Source organism: Gopherus flavomarginatus, chromosome 3 (genome assembly GCF_025201925.1).
Source record: "Gopherus flavomarginatus isolate rGopFla2 chromosome 3, rGopFla2.mat.asm, whole genome shotgun sequence".
Lineage (NCBI taxonomy): Eukaryota > Metazoa > Chordata > Testudines > Testudinidae > Gopherus > Gopherus flavomarginatus.
Genome location: NC_066619.1, coordinates 236,217,502 through 236,237,782, shown reverse-complemented (window position 1 = coordinate 236,237,782; position 20,281 = coordinate 236,217,502). Strand labels below are relative to the sequence as shown.

The window sequence follows — 20,281 nt, the reverse complement described above, 5'->3', positions numbered from 1 at the left end:
GCCTGCACTGCACACCCCTCCTGCACCAACTCCCTGCCCTGAGCCCCCTGCTGCACTCCGCACTCCTCCTGCACCCCAACCCCCTGCCCTTAGCCCCGTCCCGCAGTTTGCACCCATCCTGTGCCCTGCCCTGAGCCCCTTCCTGCACTCCGCCCGCCCCTCCCCCCCCGGACCCCAACCCCCTGCCCCGGCCGTGCATACAATTTCCCCACCCAGATGTGGCCCTCGGCCCAAAAAGTTTGCCCACCCCGGTGTTAGCTGGTTGAGGTAAACCCTTGGCTCCTCCTAGTGTAGACATGGCCTCCCTCAGGGCAGATTGCAAAATTACAATCTAGCCCTATGTAAGTGTGGAGTATTATTTTGTGATTAATTCTCAGGATAAAAAATTTTAGTTCTCTGACATGTAGCATGCCCTGTTGATTTTTTTTTTTCCTTAGAGCTAGTTCCATAAGAATATGAATAACCTGGAGAATGCTTTCGTAATGTAACTGCAAAGAAACAAAATTGCATCCGGTTCTGTAAATATAAATATCTCCTAGTTACAGCAACTTTTCGGGAGTCAAATTATTTAGCCAATTATGATTAGATCCTGAAACAGGAATAAAATTAAACTTTTAGAGACCTGAAGTAATTTCTCTCCTTTCAAGTCCTGCATGTGTTAATGGTAGAAGACTTTAGGGCAAAGTCTGTTCTTTTATGGTCTCTTGTGGTTGCGCTGATAAACGGCATGTTCCATGAATTGCATGAATTCCATGAATGCTCAGTTGGCTGGAGCATCCAAATATTTGAGTTTCTAAATTCTCTGTGTTACTCAGACTAAATAAGTGTAGCTCCTGTCAGTAGGAATTTAGTTCACAACTACTACTATTCCTTTGTGACTCTTTTTTTTTCAATTAATAATGATGAATAGAATATGGGAATTTATTTTTGTAAGAATCTGTAAAATTTTCCAACTGTGCCTGTAAAATAGGTATGTTTTTTTAACTGGTATAATTTAATTTTTTTCTTAGGTTCCTCTTCATAAAGTAGATTGTTTTACTAGCTGCTGTTCATTCTCCTGCCCCATCCCTACCTTCAGCGCTAATACCTGCAATAACAGATAGCAAAATAGTTTATTGTGCTTATATGTACAAATAGCTTTAGAAGATGTATTTTAGGAAAATTAAAGCTAGTGATACATATGAATGTTTACTATGTATAAATTTATTGTTTTGAAGGTACACTTTTAATAAGAAAAAATCATTGATTTTCAGTGTAGATGCCCCTCTTCTGTGGCACAGACATACATTAAAGTCCCATGAGTTCCTAAGGTAGTATTCTCTGGTAAACAAATTAAGAACCAATTCTTAAATGTACAGAAGGTGTGATTCATCAGATAATGTAGACACCGATAGAGCTGTTGATGTTAGTGGGTCCTCTAGAACATTCTAAGCAGGAGTGCCATGAGATGTTAACACGTGGTGCATACCTCCTTAGAATGTGGTTGTCCAGTTAAACTCCAGATTTCCTATGTCTTGGTTCAGATATAGCATTACAACATTATTGGGAATGAGCAATGCATAAAGGTGGTAATTAAATTTTAACACCTGGAATGTTTTAAAATATACTATGCTTCTAATATACATTAATGTAGGGTTATTTATGCTCTATGTCCATACTACAGTATTGATTTTATGACTGCTTGGAAAACCCATAATAATGATCTTGAGAAGAAGGCAGGCATGTAACTTGACTAATTTTATTTTTAGACTAGCTTTAGCTTTTATTGCTTCCTGCTCTTGGTTCTGTTGCACTTTGAAGGATATGAAGTCACCTGTGCTTAACTAGGGAAATCTGTCAGTACAGTAACTCCTCACTTAAGGTTGTAGTTATGTTCCTGAAAAATGCGACTTTAAGTGAATCCAATTTCCCCATAAGAATTAATGTAAATTGGCGGGGGGGAGGGGTTAGGTTCCAGGGAAATTTTTTTTCATCAGACAGAAAACTATATATTATATAGATATACACTCAGTATACGTTTTAAACAAACAATTTAATACTGTTCACAGCTATAATGATTGTGAAGCTTGGTTGAGGTGGTGAAGTTAGAGGGTGGAAGAGGGAGGGATATTTCCCAGGGAATGCCTTGCTGCTAAATGATGAACTAGCACTTGGCTGAGCCCTCAAGGGTTAACACGTTGTTAATGTAGCGTCTCACACAGGGCAGCATCAACATGAGGGAGGAGAGATATCATAGCACACAGAGACAGACACACCTTGTGTGGGGGGGGGAGAGAGAGAGATGCACACTGCCCCTTTCAGTAAGCTGACCCACTCTTAAGTGCATTCTCTTTTTAAGTGGATCCGGAAGTTGAGACAGCCGCTGCTGCCCCAAGCTCTCTGTCTCTCTCCATCTGTGTCCCCTCCCTGCTCTATATGGAGAAGGGGTAAGCAGGGTGCAGGAGCAGGGGGGATGGGGACACCGTGACATTAGCCCCCTTCCCCCTCCTGCACAGCAAGCAGAAGTCTCTGGGAGCAGCTCCAAGGCAGAGGGCAGGAGCAGCACATGGTAGTGGGGGGAGGGACAGCTGAACTGCCTTGATAGCCTGCTGGGCGGCTGCAGCAAAGGGAACTTAGGGGTGCAGGGGGCTGCCGGTCCACCCTGATTACAAGCCCCCACCAGCTCTTCCTACAAGCAGTGGACAAAGCAGGCGGCTGCAAAACAACATTAGAAAGGAGCATTGCACAGCTATAAATGAGAATGTTCCCTAATTGATCCGCAACATAACAATGAAACAACGTTAACCAGGACAGCTTTAAGTGAGGAGTTACTTGTACACTGCTTAATTATTTTTCCTTTGTGGCGTCTCCCTTTCAGGCTTGCACTTTTAAGGGGATGCTGTCAAATAGTTCAGGCACCAAAAGTTTTAGTTACATGTATGAAATATTTCTCTGATATTTTTCTTTTTTATTTAAATTGTTTTTATTTGCCTGCAACATTTTACTCAGCTAACAATTTGATTAATGCTAGTATGTTGATCTGCCAGTCTGAAAAAATATAGTGCACTGGTTGGTCTCCTAGGCCCCAGGTTAAACGGTAACAGTACCTGACACCAGAAATGCCTTTTGTCCATTCACAATAAGACAGAGAAATGTCCTTACCACCAAGAAGGTTTGATCCCTTGGAGCAATCATCACACTCTGTCTACTTGCACTGGTGCATTCTGTACTGGTGCCCACCGTTCATCAAATGCTTTTGCTTACTCTTCACCTGAAATCCTAATCCTGTTGCATCAAAATAATGTTCATATTAACCAGCTGTGATCACATAAAAGGAGGATTATGGTCTCAGGTAAGCACTGAACAGCAGAAGTAGATGGAAAGTTGAAGAAATAAGTATGGAAAACAATATTTTAAGGGCTTTCCTAATAAATGGGTTCTATTCTGCAAGGTGCTGAGAGCCCTAAACTCCTTTTTGACTTGGAGTTGCAAGATCTTTGCATCTTACAATGTTGAGCTCAGAGCTATTCAACAATACATAAATACAAATGTTTTAAGTAGAATTGTGTTCTAAATATTTAATGATATGCCAGCTAAATGTTTTAGATTTTTGTGTACTTGCCTATCCAATTAAGAGACAAAAATTTGGGTTCTGGAGTCACCATCAGGAGTAAGGGGGAGAGAAAGAAATGAAGATTTGACACTTGGTTTACATAATTTGGAAGTGTAATTCACCTAGTTAGAGAATTTTAGAACACTACTTCTCCATGGGAATAGAAATCATAGGACCAAGTTCTGTGCTGAGTTTTACCCCAGTCAACCTCACAGAATGTTTTTATACTCATGGATAAGGTATGGCCCTGATCCAGCAATTGATTTATGTTGTGGGTACACTCACCTTAAATTGGTCAACTGTCTCCCCAGCACTTTGTGGCATACTGATTTAGACTAACTAGTTTATAATCAAAACAATCATCTTTTGTAGTTCGTTTGTTCATTTGAGCTTGCAGCTTGTGGAATTTTTTCATTTAAACTTTTATATATATTTCAGGAAAGAGAAGAAATACATAGATCAGTGCTGGAAAGATGTTAATGTTGGGGACTTCATTCGACTTTCATGTAATGAAATAATTCCTGCTGATATGGTGGTGTTATACTCTACTGATCCAGATGGGATCTGTCACATTGAAACAGCCAGCCTTGATGGAGAGACCAATCTGAAGCAGAGGCAGGTGGTGAGAGGATTTGCAGAGCAGGTGACCATTGTGCATTTCTAATCATTTTAAAGAAAATGGATGTTTCAAGAATTTATTAAAAAAAAATTATTAAAAAAAAAATCCCTAGTTCATCTACTTGGTTGTTAGACTCATAGACTCATAGGTCAGAAGGGACCAATCTGATCATCTAGTCTGACCTCCTGCACAAGGCAGGCCACAGAACCCCACCCATCCAATTTTATACAACCCCTATCCCAGGATTGAGTTTTTGAAATCCTCAAAAATGGTTTGAAGACCTCAAGCTGCAGAGACACCACCAGCAAGCGACCCGTGCCCCACGCTGCAGGGGAAGGCGAAAAACCTCCAGGGCACCTGCCAATCCGCCCTGGAGGAAAATTCCTTCCCGACCCCAAATATGGCGATCAGCTAAACCCTGAGCATGTGGGCAAGAGTCACCAGCCAGCACCCAAGAAGGAGTTCTCCGCAGCAACTCAGTACCCATCGCATGCAACATCTCCCCGCAGACCATTGAGCAGACCTGTCTGGTGGTAATTCAAGATGAATTGCCCAAATTAACGATCCTATCATAACATCCCCTCCATATACTTATCAAGCTTTGTCTTAAAGCCAGGAAAGTCTTTTGCCCCTACTACTTCCCTCGGAAGGCTATTCCAGAACTTCACTCCCCTAATGGTCAGAATGGTTGTTGAGGTGGGGCTTGTCTGCACCTGCATTGGAACCAAAATAACTAAATCAGTTTTAATTCACACCTTTGGTTATTTCACTGCAAATCTGTGTGTGGTCACTCATTTCAGGTTGAGTGTCCGATTTCAAATCAATGTAAGTCAGTAAAAAAAATCCTTCTTCAGGTACATGTCAGTGTGGATTCCGCAATAGGTCTTCCTTTGTGCCACCATGAATGTGAGACTGGAGTCTTCTGAACAGCAGTGTCCATCAGTGCTGCATGTGCTTGCTTTACCTCCTTGTGCTCTCGTGCAAGGGCATAAAGGGAGGGGCATCCCTGACTCTCCTTCTGTTCCCTCTTACCACCTGTGGCAGCAAGATATAACCTGGCAAGTGTCCAGCAAGAGACCTGCTGGTTCTCGGATTTGGCTAAATTCTTTCACTCTTCATAAAACCTTCTGAACCCTTCTGATTTTCTGACATACAACAGCCATGAACAGTATCAGCCCATCTGGACTGAATATTGGATGGTCACACTTCCCTTGTAGAGATCCCCTCATACACTCTTCCACCTACAAATCCCTTTATGGAGCTTCACAACATGGTGGATTTGAAACCTGTAGGCTACAATCCCTGCCCATCCTGTGGTGGGCTAATTTCCACTGAAAGATTTGATGGGACTGTCAGGAGTCACAGATCCAGTCCAGACAGCGTGACCTTTGGAAGCTGCCTTGTCCTATTCCACCGGGCATGTTATGTCATGCCATTGGACAGATGGACGCTAGAGATCATTGCCCGTTGCTACCCCATCTAGTTCTATTCTCTATTTGCTATCCACTGCTCTCCCAGTTCCTCTTCAAGTACCCTTCTCACAAAAGCCTTTTACAGATGGAATTGGTCTTGTTGTTTGTAGCATCTAAGATCCATAGTAGAGATACCACTGGAATTCAGGGGCGGAGGCTTGTACTAGTATTTCTTTATCCTGAAGACGAATGGGGGAAGAAAAAGGGGAGGGGTAGTCCTATCCTAGACCTAGGGAGACTCAACAAATGAATGTTCAGGATGGTAGTGCTTGCCTCCCTTATTCCATCTCTCCAAGCTTAGGACTGGTTCATCGTTATGCACTTCCATGTATCTACCCATCCAGCCCACAGGAAGTAGCTAAGATTCACAGTGAGGCCCAACTATTATCAATACAGGGTTCTGCTCTTCAGACTCCCCATAGCACCAGGAGTATTCACAAAATGCCTGGCAGTTGTGGTAGTGCACTTATGGAGAAAGGGAATTCACACGTATCCCTCACTGGGTGACTGGCTGATCAGATGCAGGTTCCTGCAGACTTTGGCAGCCCTGTTGTACATCCACTTCCTGTTCTCCAAACTAGGACTTCTTGTGAATTTGAAAAATTGTCACTGATTCCATTACAGACAACTGAGTTCGTAGGAGCTACGACTGTCTCTCGGCGGTAAGAGGTTACTGTCAGAGGACAGGTTCCAGTCCCTTCAGTCATTGGCAAGGGACTTCAGACATGTATGCACCAATGATCTTGGGTTTGATCTTAAGTACTAGGCCATATATCAGTGCATACATGTGTGACACTGCTAGCCAAGCTTCATCTGCAGCCCTTACAATTATGGCTGAGGTCGGTGTATTCTTCATTCAAGCATCATGTGATCAAAAGTCATGGTCCTGCTCAAGGTCTTACAGAACTCACTTGGTAGCTGGTCTCAGAGAACATATGAAAGGTGTGCCATTCTACCTGCTCCTCAATAATGACAATTAATTGCCTGCAGTGGCTTCCTTCTGCTTCAGAATCATGCTTATGTCCTTGATTTGCAAATCAGGAATGTGGAGCTAAGTGCTAACTTCTGTAAAATATTTCACCCTTGTTAACATATTACATGCTTGTCATGACTGCTAGGTTTGATGCCAAGTTTCGGAGATTGTCTCTTCTTCTTTTTCAATCTGTGTTTGACTAATGTGGTATGTGTTGTTCGTTCCCACGATCAGGCGGGGATCCTGCTTGCCAGTCTCCCATAGTGGGAGTCTCTCTCTCTCTCTCTGGTTCTTTCAGATGTTGCAGTCAGTGTGGGACCCAAGACCCGTCCCCACTTTTCAGAGTCCTCAGCAACACAGGACTTGAATGGCAAGGAAACTGAGTGGGGATCGTAGCCATGCCATCCTTTAAGCCCTTGTACAGGAACACAAGGAGATACAGGGCACGTGCATGGCTCCAGCTGACACTGTTATTCAAAAGTATCCGATCTTGTGTGCATGAGGCACATGTTGGGTGGGATCCACACTGACTTGAACATCTAACGAACCACAGTTGCTGTAGGATAAGTAACGATTTCTATTTAAATGAACTCCAAATAGGACACGCTTAATCTGCAATAACTTTCTCTACATAGATTAAAATCAAAATAACTAAAAATGTGAATTAAAACAGAGGTAGTTAATTTGGTTCTGGTTTGTGTGTAGATGAGCCCTGATTTTCCACTGCCTTGTATCTTGTGGAATAACTTACTCCTGTGCAAAGTGGGTGTAAAATACTGCTAGATCAGAATAGTAGCATTTTACAGTCACTTTGCACTCATAAGAACATAAGAGTTATCATACTGGGTCAGAACAATGGTCCAACTATTCCAGTATCCTGTCTGACAGTGGCCAATATCAGTGCTCCAGGGAGAGTGTACAGAACAGGGTAATTTTGGAGTGATACACCCTAGTCTTTCACTCCCAGATTCTGACAGTCAAAGGTTTAGAGTTGCCCTGAGCATGGCGTTATATCCATGACCATCGTGGCTAATAGCCATTGATAGACTGATCCTCCAGGAACTTAACTAGTTCAGTTTTGGGATGGGGAGGGGGGTTGGTTGTGGGTTTTTTGTTTTTTTGTTTTTTTTTAATCCAGTTATAGTTTTGACTATCACAACATCCAAGGGCAATGAGCTTCTCAGGTTAATTGAGCATTATGTGGAAAAAGTACTTCCTCAAATTTGTATTAAACCTGCTGTCTATTGATTTCATTGGTGACCCCTATTTTTTGCATTATGTGAAAGGGTAAATAATACTTGCTTCTCCATTCACTTTATCCACACCATTCATGATTTTATAGACCTCTATCATATCCCCCCGTAGTTGTCTCTTTTCTAAGCTGAACAGCTCTGGTCTCTTTAATATCTCCTAATGTTATGTAAATAAACGAGGAACAGGGCAGAGGAGAAAGAGGCCCTATATATTTTATTATTTATATTTATAAAATGACAAGAGGCGCCTATCAGAGGTTCCAGGCATCTCTGACAATAAATCAATATATCAAAATTTACAGCAGGTCAGCAAGGTATGTGCAGATAAGAAAATGCCAAGCTAAGATTTCTAACTTTCAAACTCTGCCTGTGGATTTATATCTTAGCCTCAGGATTGGCATCCTCCAGAGATGGAAAGAAGTCTAATGGTGAGAATTCAGGGTTCTTTGAAACCCTTAATTATGGAGAAGACATTTCAAATGAAACCTATGAGTTGTAGACTTTGAATTTGACAGCCTGAGTCTAAGTCTTTCTTTAAAGAATAGCTGACATATCAAGGAATTCTCTTGTAAAGCATTCTACTGAGAAAGCATTCTATTTTCATATCAGAGTCCAGATTTGCAAAAGTGCTGAATCTTCATGTATCCCATTAATTGCAGCTGGAATTGTGGTTCTATGTACTTCTGCAAAATCACATACACTTTTCTGTAGTACTTGCCAACTTTCAGCCCTTCTTAAGAAGGGAATGTTCTAAAGGCAGGTAACTTTTTTTTTTATTTATTAATTTTTGACATTCTATTGCTCAACTGCTCCTGCTTATTCACCACTTGTAGTTCTTGTTTTTTGCAATAATCATTTCTCTAGCACTAATTAGGCTTCATCTACACTAGAAAGTTTTATTGGCAAAACTTCCCTTCTGTTGACACAGTCTACAGCCCGATTGTGTCCATGAAGCATCAGCAGCTCATCTGATACATCCCAGGGTTTTATGTTGGCTAGGGAATCTCTCCAGTCATCTTGCGTTCTGATTTAGCAAAATACCTTCTTTTGTTCCACGTTGCAATACTTGCTAGTATGAAGTATTGCAAAGTCTGAAACTGCTGCTGTGAATTATTTTTTGTAAGCAATATCACTCCTTGTCTGTTACATTCTTCTCTGTGAATATAGGTTTCTGAAATTGATCCAGAGAAGTTTTCAAGTAGAATAGAATGTGAAAGTCCTAACAACGATCTCAGTCGATTCCGTGGCTTTGTGTAAGTAGGCTTGGGGGAAATTTGCCATTTGTTATGGTAATTTGGCTCATTTGTTGAAGGCTTGTAACGTTCACTTTTTAAAACACCATATATTTAAATCACACTGTCCGATTCTAGTTGCACCCTTAAGTTTCTGTGTGTGGCTGAGAAGGCCTGGAGATCTGAAAATGCTTTCTGTACTAAAGCTTGCGAACGGCGGAGGCTTCTTGATTTTGTAATAATGAAATTTTCAAGCGCTTAGTTTATAATGTAATTCACATGGGTACCACCTTTATTCAAAATGGCTCTCTTACCTGTTTTTAATGGTTTGTGATATTTGCACTAACGCCTTCCGTAATACTCATTCTGGACTGTAGTCTGAATAGGAAGACAGTATTGTCTTATGATGATGAAAAACCGGAACTGGGACCAAAGAGGCCTGGGCTTTATTTCTGAGGGTTAGTCTATTCTGCAAAGGTTTTGCCAATATAGCTATACCCGCAAAGCCCTCTAGTGAAGAGAGAGCTTATGCCAGCAAAAGGAGTTTTTTTTGTTGGTATGGTTCAGGGATCTCAAACTCAAATCACCATGAGGGCCACATGAGTACTAGTACATTGGCCTGAGGGCCGCATCACTGACACCTTTTCATATAAAGGTACAAAAGCCCCGCCTCTATCCCTGGCCCTGCCCCCACTCCACCCCTTCCATGAGGCCCCGCCCCTGCCCCTCCTCTTCCTGTCCCACCCCTCCCCCATTCCAACCCCTTCCCCAAATCACTGCCCCTGCCCCACCTCTTCTCCATCTGCTCCCCTGAGCACACAGCTCCCCGCTCCTCCCCCCTTCATCCTGGAAACCGCTAAGCATCGCCTTTGGCGATGGGAAGCGCCTGGAGGTAGGCAGAGGAGCGGGAATGTGGCGTGCTGAAGGCAGGTGGGGCGGCAGGTGAGGGGAGCTTGGCGGCCGCAGGAAATAACTCCGGAGGGGGTTCGGGGAGCTTGGTGAGCCTCAGCAAATAACTCCACTAGCCACATGTTTGAGACCCCTGGTATAGTTAAACCACCTCCTCAAATGACATAAGCTGTGTTAGCAAAAGAACTCCTGTTTTGGGTATAAACGGCATCTGCCTGAGGTGCGGGGGAGGGGGGGTTGCCAGTCTAGCTAGGTTGGTTAGGAGTGTGATGTTTGTTTGTTTTAATTTTTTTATTTATTCTCCTAACCAACATGGCTAGGCCAGCAAAATTCTGTAGTGTGGACCTGGCCTGACTCTACCTCTGGCTTGCTGTGTGACCCTAGGCAACTTGCTTAGCTTCCCTGGGATTCAGTTTTCCCATTTGTAAAACCTCCTTTGTAAAGAGTTTGTGACATCTGTGTGAAAAGCACTGTTTATGATGCAAAATATTTTTTAATGCAAACTATTTCCATGTTAATTTTGAAACTCGCTGTTTCTACAGTGCCCCTTCTCTGCCCCCCATAGCATGGAGAATAAAAATTATAAATGGGAGAAAAGGAGGGGGGATTATAAACTTATTCAAACTATATTCACCATAGGTGTATCTATATTATAATTAATCTGCTTACAACACTGTTAAAATATAATTCTGTCTTCTCGTATTGATATGTGCTAACTGTGTATTAGCCACGTCCTTGGTCTGTTTGACAGCCTAGGATAGAGAGAGGCTGTAGAATGTTTTGGGGAGCCTGCTATTGTATGGATAGGTCATTTCTGCACTGCAGGGTAGGGATCATGTTTTAAAAGGTGTCAAGAGTGGCCAAAGTTCTACTTGGGTCCCCAAGCACGGGTTTGATTTGAGGCATAGCTGGGGCTGATACCATCACTGTTCCTCCCCAGTAGACACATGTAGTGTGAATTGGGATGAGCTGGGTTGAAGTGTCTGCTTTCCATTCTTAGTGTTCGTCCTTGAGATCGCAATGTTGCACTTATGTAGGATTTTCTTCTAATTATGCTCCTGAGAAACTGTTGACTTATAAACGTATGAAATCTCAGTATTAACCAAGAGAGCATGCGTGCCCAGATTTTCAAGAGATCAATATGTTCGGTGCTGAGCTTTGCTGAAAATCTGTCACAATGAGGGGTACTGGGCGAAAATCTGCCCCAATGTGCTTTCAAGGCTTGGTTGCTATAAATGCTGTGGGAGTCTCTGGCACACCTGTTAAGTAATGCACTGTGTTTGCAGTGAACATTCAAACAAGGAGCGAGTGGGCCTGAGTAGAGAGAACTTGCTGTTACGAGGATGCACAATCAGAAACACCGAAGCCGTTGTGGGCATTGTGGTGTATGCAGGTTAGTGGAACTAACTTGCACTGATTTTCATGCAAACGTGAGTTCTTCAAGATTTCCTTTTTAAGTCGTATTTACCTGATCTGAGAAACAGTACGGTTCAGGCACTAGTAAATGGGAAATAGAGCCTTTTACCTTTAGATTGCCGCTTTCAGTCCAGCACAGGGGAGTAGTACCTGGAAGCATTGCTAATGACTGTCCAGTGGGCTATGGAAAATAATTGGTTTCTGTCTTAGACCTTTATGCTGCTGTAATATGTGAGCACAGATAGGTAATCTCAGTTCAGTTCCATGGGAACAGGCCTCATAGCCACACACACAAATTAGCACTGATTAGTAGTTGCCTCAAAATAGAGTCCAAAGAATGGGATGGGCATATGGAGACTGATGCCATGTCCTTCTGTTTCAGGATTGAAGTTGTGCTGTTATTGCCTGTCCTGCGTGTATTCTCTGACAAAGGACATGTCTCCAGAGCAATCAGTCTGGCCCCTTTAGCAAGCACTACAGTTCATGTTCAGAAAGTAGTAACCCACCTTGGAGTGCAACTTCTGTTAGACAGAAAGGAAAATGATTTTCGGATACAGGGGCCAAACAAAACAGAAGCTTTTCTTCTTGGAGCAGAATTAATGGATGCATTGTACTGGCAGATATTTGCTTTACTTAAGTTTAGAACCCTGGTCCAAATACTAATTAACCCACACATCCAATTTTCTCAGTCTTTTGGGGATGTATTTGAGTTTTGGTTTGAATATCTGCCAAAGAAGGAAAATAAAATGTTTGTGTGTTACAGGTCATGAAACCAAAGCAATGCTGAATAACAGTGGCCCTCATTACAAACGCAGTAAATTGGAAAGGAGAGTGAACAGTGATGTCCTTTGGTGTGTTCTGCTTCTGATTTTAATGTGTTTAATTGGTGCTTTGGGTAAGTAAAGTGTAAGGATCTGCAAAGTAGTATGTTTGTTTGTTTCTTGTCTCCCCCTCCCCTTTTTTCTCTGCAGGTTTTTTAGTTTTTTATTTTTGGGGATGTCAGTGTGGTGGTATCTAGGAGTAAATAATAGTCTGACTCTTCCAGGAAGCATATTCTTTGCCCAATAGTAACTGAGTTAAGAATGAAAAGTGATCTGAAATAAATTAATTTCAACTAGCTAAATTTCTTGTATACCTAGTAGGCCTAGGCATTGAAAGTTGAAGATTGAGGCTTATCTGTGTTATGAAATGTTCCACCATTTTCAGGAAATCTTAAAAACTGTTTCAACTCCCACAGTTACACTGCCTGTGTGGACTAGGTACTGGTGTCCAGATCACTTCTGGGTGCAATATAAAGTGGGGCCGTAAGTAGTTTAGGTCCCAAGCTCCTTAAAAGCTGCCTGTCTCCTAGTGTAATACTTCATCAGCTGAGCTGCATACAGTGCTTGAGTTCACAGTCTCTTTTTCAGTTCAGAGAAGTCTGGAGGGAGGATATTGTCAGTGAAAGGCCTTCAACTTGGGACCGTGGTTCCCCAGCTTACTGGTGGTCCCCATTGACCTTACTGGTAATGCTACAAAGCTCATATTTTCTCCTAAATCCTTTTCTGGGAAGGCCAACAGAATGGTATTGGATGGAGAGCCTTAAGTTTGCATGGGTTTGGGGGGAGTTTATATTTTGGACATTGGCTAAATTTAATACTTGCACTCAACTGCCTGTACATTTTATTATCCAAATAAGCAGGTTGTAAAAACGTTTCTGAAATCCTTGAGACAGTCTTACGCCTGAAATACATTGGTGGTACAAGCGTATTTGCTGAAATAGTTTTTAAGTTTGGATTTTTAAAACCGTTTTCTAACAGCCAGTGTTGTAATTGAGGCAGGACCTACTCTTTGCCTCATTGTGCACATCAAGTAGCCTGGATAAGCCATGGTTCACAAGCTAGGAGTGTGACCCACACAGGCTATGTTCGTTGTTGGTATATTCCAGAAATAAAAGAAAAATCCTTTGAAGCTTATATTAACTGTATCTTTCTAACATTCCCATTGGATTGTGGATGAGTAGTTAAATGATCAAAAGGCTATGTGCACCTGCTCTTCATGCAATCCCATGGCAACCTTCATTCAGGAATTAGAATAAGCAAAGTGGGAGGAGGAGTTTGTTTTGATAAACTCTCTTTCTTGAGAAAAAACAAAAAGCTGAAGTCTAGTTGTTGTTAGGAACCAGGCTTTAAACCTGTTCCAGTTTTTGTTCAGCTTGACACTAAACTATGGGCCAGCGTATGTACAACTGACTCTTTCTTTCTTTTTTTTTATCATTGTATTTTGTTTGATTTGTTTGTTTTTAAGGTCATGGAATTTGGTTAAGTAGCTATTCGAAGATGCCTCTTTTTAATGTTCCTGAGCCCGATGGAAAATCCACTCCACCAGCATTAGCAGGGTTTTATATGTTTTGGACAATGATCATTTTATTACAGGTAACTTCAATCCCCCTTAAACATCATAGGCCAGATTCTGCTCTCATTTACACCGGTGTATATCTGGAGTAACTCTTTTGACTTCTGTGAAGTTACTTTATTTACACTGGTGTAACTGGATCAGAATTTGGTTTCATAATCATCAGATTATCTAGCTGCATGTAATCCACTCATTTTATTTTGTTAGGTCTTGATCCCGATTTCTCTCTATGTTTCAATCGAAGTTGTCAAATTGGGACAAATCTATTTAATTCAGAATGATATTGACTTGTACCATGAGAAAAGTGATTCCACTATTCAGTGTCGAGCGCTGAATATCGCTGAAGACTTAGGTCAAATCCAGTACATCTTCTCTGACAAGACCGGAACCCTCACTGAGAACAAAATGGTTTTCCGGAGATGCAGTATTGCAGGACAGGAATATTGCCATGAGGAGAATGGTAAGGAATGAAATATTAAGGCAGCATTTGTACCTTCTGCAAGAATAAAGAAGTTCAAAGGTTTGATAGGGTAGAGTGCATGTCAAGTCCATTTGGCAGACCCATGCACAGTAACATGGAGAGAGGGAGTGCTGGCTAATCTTATTAGCAGCAGTGCTTCTACCCTGTGTGTGAACTGTGAAGCACTATCCATACATTGCCTTGTGTGCTAAGAGTCTTGAGAACTGTTGGCAATGAGCTAATATGCAGATAGTTGTGTTTCTATTCACTGTGGTGGAGAAACACTTTTTTTTAAACTCTGGCTGAATGAACTTCACTGGAATTCAATCACCTGTGCTCTGCCTCTCTCCGTGAAGTTTTGGAAACTGTCACTGGGAAAGTGCAAATAATATTTCCTCTTTTTTTAAGTAGTGAGCCAGGGATAATATCTGCACAGTATTTTAGGGTGCAGCTGCCCAGTTCATAACCATAGTAGAGACATGAAAATATCCTTCCTCACTCCATGGAGCATTGTTTTAGGCCTCAGTTCAGCATGTGGGTATTTAAAAGCATGAGTAGTCCCATTGAAATTGTATGCTTAAATTTAGCCACATACTTATGTATTTTGCTGAGTCAAGACCTTAGTGCTTCCCTAATATTAGGGCACAAGCAAATTCATTTGCAAGCCTAGCAGATATGTAGTAATTTGATGAACTACCATTCAGCTGGCAAAGACCTGCACTTCTATTCTAGTATGCTTTGTTAAAATGCCTGTAAACTGGCATATCACAAATAGTTGGAAATATTATTAACTCAAGTTTTAGAAACCTGTGTACTGAGTTATGAACACTCTGTGTCCTATATATGAGTTACATTCTGTATCTTGCTCTCAGTACACTATTAATTGCCCTCTGGGAGCCAAGTGTTGTATTAGTGGCTTGTATTTTTAAAAATGCATAAGCAAACAATATAGGATGCAACTGTAGACATAGGAGGAAGTTATATACAACATCACAGACTCTTCCACTTAATTTGATCATTGGTTAATTTAGCTGTCTGGCTAAGTTAGATCAAAAATACAGGAGTATATTGACCATATATATTCGATCATAAGCTGGTTCATTTATAAGCCGATCCTCCCGAGATGGATAAGTAAAAATGGAAAATGTTCATAAGCTGGCCCTATAATTCAGGGGTCAGCAAACTTTGGTTCCTGGGCCATCAGGATAAGCCACTGGTGGGCCGAGATGGTTTGTTTATCTCGAGCGTTGGCAGGCATGGAGATAAACCTAAGTAAACAAAGTGTCCCGGCCCACCAGAGGCTTACCCTGACAAGCCTGGACAGCAACTGGTGGGGAAATTTTTTGGCTTGAGAGAAGCTGGGGGGTCAGGGAAGTGATCCCCACACTCTTCCCCATCCCATCCCTTCCCACCTTATCTGGGGAGGGCCAGGGGAGGATGTCTCTGACCTGACTGGAGCTGCTCCGGCAGGCTGGGCAGTGTGGCCACAATGTGCTCGTGCTCCGGAGGGAGAGTGGTGCAGCCACAACCTGCTCTGGGGGGCGAGACTGAGTGGCACGGCTGCAGCCTGCCAGCCCTGGAGCTGCAGCTGCTTCGGGAGGCTGGGGAGAGAGCAGCGTGGCTAGAAGTGGAGAGACTCTGGCCCCACCTCTTCCCATCTGTTTCTGCTGGCTGTGCTGCCTCTCCTTGCCCCCTCTGTTGTGGGGAGAGGCTGTATCCCACCTCTCCCTCTCTGTACCCGTTCATAAGCTGACCCTCTTCTCTGGTGCTTCCCTTTTTTACTAAAAGAATTCGGATTATGAACGAGTATGTGCGGTCTTTCGATCACTTTGTGCAGGTACTATTAGATAATACTGTTCACTGCAGAAATCTGCCATTTAATCAGTAGGCCTAGCCAATCTTCTCCACTCAATCAAAAAGGATTGAACCGAAGTGAGAACATGGTAATGCATGCTTAGTAAAACTAGTGGTATTCACAATATTGTGTTTACTATTGCTGTGATTGATGTAACAGTTCATTATGCAAACTAGATACACCACCTAGTGGTCACATTGATAAACCAATCAACCTCATGGAAATACACTTGATTAGAAACCAATTCTAAAAAATAATTTCTGCATAAATTTTTGAATAGTGTATGGAGCAGATACAATAATACAAGTGCTTCCCTCACATTTCACATATGCACAAATTTAGAACACTTTAAGAGTAGAAGGAACCGTCATTATCATCTAGTGTGATCTGCAGATTGAAGGCCACCTTCACATGATTCAGATTAATTTCTGAAATACATATAGCATGAGGGCAGCCATTTTGAATATTACTCAGTTCCTTCTTCATATCTTTACTTTTACTTTTACCTCTTCCTCGGCTCCGTAGGTTCCTGCAGCCTGAATCCTTTTCTTCAGTATTTTACCATCATCAAGTCACCTAGGCAGTCTCCTTCCCTTGTTTGGCTCTTTCCCTAATAGAGGCTACTATTGTCCACAGTTTGAATTTTTAACTTAGAACCGCTCTGTGATATGTGATTTCTTATTATTTTAAAATATATTTTTTCTCTCTTCATATTGAGGCAAAGGAGATAATAGCCTGAACCCTCCTTTCCAGGTTGTCTCTATGATCAGTGGTGCCCCATGGGAGGAGCTTGGAATCATCAAAATGCCAAATCCAGCAAACAGAGACCATGTTCTCCTAAACTGGGGGAAGAAGATGATTTTATTTATGTCTGAGGGTGGGAGCAAAACCTCCCCCACACATGACATGCATGATTCAGGTTTTACTGACAGGTTATTGCACTGATGAGACTGGCTTTTCAGTTATAAAAATTGATAAATCAAAAAAGTTCTTTTCTCAAACAGAGAAACTTCAGGCAGAATTCACAGAGACCTTATTAACAGTGATACTTGTGCTGCCAAACCAGTGTACATGTGATGAGTTTGTTGGGTGTTTTTTTTTTTTTTTGCTTTTGATTAAAATATATGTAATCCATTTTTACATACATGTACAAAATTCATTGTTTTTAAGTTCATATCCCAGGCTTCCAGCTGATGATTTGAGCTTGTAATATTGGACAAATGAGGGATTCTTCTTGGTTGCTGAAATGTGATTTTTTTTCTTCCCCCCTTCTTCCCCCTCATTAGCCAAGAGGCTGGAATCCTATCAAGAGGCTGATTCAGACAGTGAAGATTTAAGAGATGCTCTATGTGGCTCATTGAGCTGCATGTCAAAGCAGAAGGTGCACAACTGCAAGACAGTGAGTCGGCCTTTGAACTCCAAGTCTTTGAATCAGCTGGCTGGTAGCTGTTCTGCCTTAGGAGGGAAAGATGGAGTCAGTAACATTCCACACTCAAGACATGTAGCTTTCAGCAGCCCCATTGTAAGTATAGCTTGATGTCTTTTGATCTTAAATATCCGAAATAACTCATGAAGACATCTGATTTTTTTTCTTTAAAATTGAATAGGTCATTTGTCTGATCTGAAATCCTTTCTGTTTTCCTTCAAAAAGAGACAAAAAAGTGCCTCCCCACAGATGCAATTTGTAATTGATATGTTTTTAAATGATGGCAAAAGTAAAATGTGGATTTGCAGCTTTTAAAGCGAGGCTAGAACTGAGCTGGGAGCATGAGGTTCATTCATTGTCATCCCTTTCTAAACTATTCCCATAAAGCTAGAGGAGAAGGATAGTCCAATGGCTAGGGCAACAGAATCAATTCTCTGCTCTTCCACAGACTCCTAGTATGACTTTGGACAAGTTGTGTAGCTTCTCTGTGCCTCAGTTCCCTACCTGTAAAATGGAGCTAATAGCACTTCTGTACCTCACAGGGGTGGTGTGAGGATAAACAGGGGTTCTCAAACTGGGGGCCATGACCTCTCACAGTGTCACAAGGTGGTTAAATGGAGGGGGTCGCAAGCTATCCGTTCCATGGGACTGATAGCCCTGAACCCCCATTAAATTATATTACACTCGCCCCCATTTTTAATTTGTAAGTGGGGGTCACAGTCAAAAGTTTGCTATGTGAAAAGGGGTCACCAGTACAAAACGTTTGAAAATCCCTTTGATAAGTGCATTAGAAATTGTGAATTGCTCAGATGCTACAGTGATGAGTGTCAGATACATCAAAGGGCTTGCCTATAAAACTATTGTTTGTTTGATGACATATATTTGATACGCACAGTGTGTTATGCATGGCAGTGCATAAAAACACTTGAAAAGTGTTCTCAATGTTTGTATTAGATAATGCAAGTGCTACTAAATAATTCAGATCACCACTGTGTCTGCGTTGAATCTTGCTGGCATAACTCCACAAGCGCACCAGCTGAAATGAATAAACCAAATTTAATCAGCATTTGCCATGTTGCTTTGAGAGGGTTTTTAAAAATGGGTGCTATCTGGTGTGGGTAAGCAGTATTTCAGCCTAATGCGCGAGGTCGTTGGGAGCAAAAATGCTGCATGCACTGTGTATGTCCTTTATAAATGAGACTTAAAGTAACATTAAAGAGGTGGTGGCTCAGTTTTATTTAATTTCTGCTGAAGTGTTCCTGAGTAAGGCTAAGATTTTTGTCATAGTTATTTTTAATAAAAGTCACGGACAACAAACAGTTCATGGGAACCCGTGACCTGTCTGTGACTGTACTAAAAATAATGGGCGGCGGGGCAGGGCTTGGTAGGGGGAGAAATGACAACTGGAGTCCCGGGGGTGGGGGGGCATTAACAGGCTGAGCCCCACAGGGCTTACAGACCTGGCTGCAGTGCTAGCTGCGGGGCAGGGGTACACAGTCCCAGCTGCAGCCACAGGGGGGAGGGGTGGTAACGGCCCTGCCTGGTGCTAACCCCTCTGAATTGGAGTGAAGATCATCCCCTGTGAGAAATATCCAAGTTCCAAATGAGGCGTATTCTATCCCCTTTCTCTGCAGATGCAGAAGGAAGGCTGGTAGCAAAAGAGTTCTGGTATGCAAAGGGATGGGGGACAATTTAAGGATGTGCCCTCATGAAATTAGGGTGGTAGGGAAGTGAAAATATGTCTTTAGGGTTCAAAATTAGCAATGCTCATGCAGGAAAAAGACCCAGGTATCAGTGGCCAACTTAATAAAGACCTCTACTCAATGTGCTGCTGTGGTCAAAAAAGCCAGCAAAATATTAGAATATACAAGGGATTAGCATAAGACTTCCAGAAAGGGCAGATTATGAAGAGGTTCTTGTATCTTCCTCAGAAGCATCTGGTGTCAGCCATTCTTGGAGACAGGATACTGGTCTAGATGGACTGTGTGTCTAATCCAGTGTCAGTTCCTATGGTCCTTTGAATTATCATGCACTAAAAACTATCTGTGATTAAGGACCTGCTCCTACAAAGTGCTGACCACACCTGTGAGATGCTGTATATATCAAGTTGTGCTCTCCTCTCTCCCAGAAGTGCTCCGAATCTAGCAGGATGGAGCCTTTGTTAGCCGGAGGACATTGCCCAAACTTCTCTAGTGTCTTCATGTTATAAACTGTAATAGGTTTTACTTTTTTTTTCAGTTTTAGATTAAGTTCCCTGCAGCAGCTGCCAGTAGGAGTTTGGGAAGTGATTATTCTAAGATAACTTTATTCATTATAAAGTCTTGCAACACTGAAACTGTCTTGTGCCAGGAACCACATCAGACCTTTTGTAACTATATGGTAAGAGGATATCTATTTTATTTGATCAACAGGAAACTGATGTTGTTCCAGACGCAAAGCTCATGGAGAAATTTAGTCAAATTACCTGTCATTCCTATGCACAATCAGAAGAAACTGACAGACTGCCATCCTTGGAGACAGTATATATCACTGACTTCTTTCTTGCTCTGGCAATCTGTAATACTGTGATAGTTTCAGCTCCTAACCAACCACGTCAAAAGGTAAGGAAGAAAAATCTGCTACTCAGGTGGTCACACTTCTGACTGTTGCAGCATATTATAACTTTTTCATGTGTTTTCTA

General features: G+C 42.0%; 1 protein-coding gene across 1 annotated transcript in view; it reads left to right on the top strand.

The window, feature by feature from the left end:
• The window catches only part of ATP10D (ATPase phospholipid transporting 10D (putative)), a 73,087-nt gene that overhangs the window by 34,745 nt on the left and 18,061 nt on the right, over positions 1-20,281 (top strand). The window contains exons 4-11 of the mRNA XM_050947436.1: positions 4,031-4,235; positions 9,077-9,162; positions 11,337-11,443; positions 12,230-12,361; positions 13,753-13,880; positions 14,068-14,320; positions 17,462-17,697; positions 20,013-20,201. Coding sequence (XP_050803393.1) covers positions 4,031-4,235; positions 9,077-9,162; positions 11,337-11,443; positions 12,230-12,361; positions 13,753-13,880; positions 14,068-14,320; positions 17,462-17,697; positions 20,013-20,201 — 1,336 coding nt within the window. The remainder of the gene's footprint in view (positions 1-4,030; positions 4,236-9,076; positions 9,163-11,336; positions 11,444-12,229; positions 12,362-13,752; positions 13,881-14,067; positions 14,321-17,461; positions 17,698-20,012; positions 20,202-20,281) is intronic.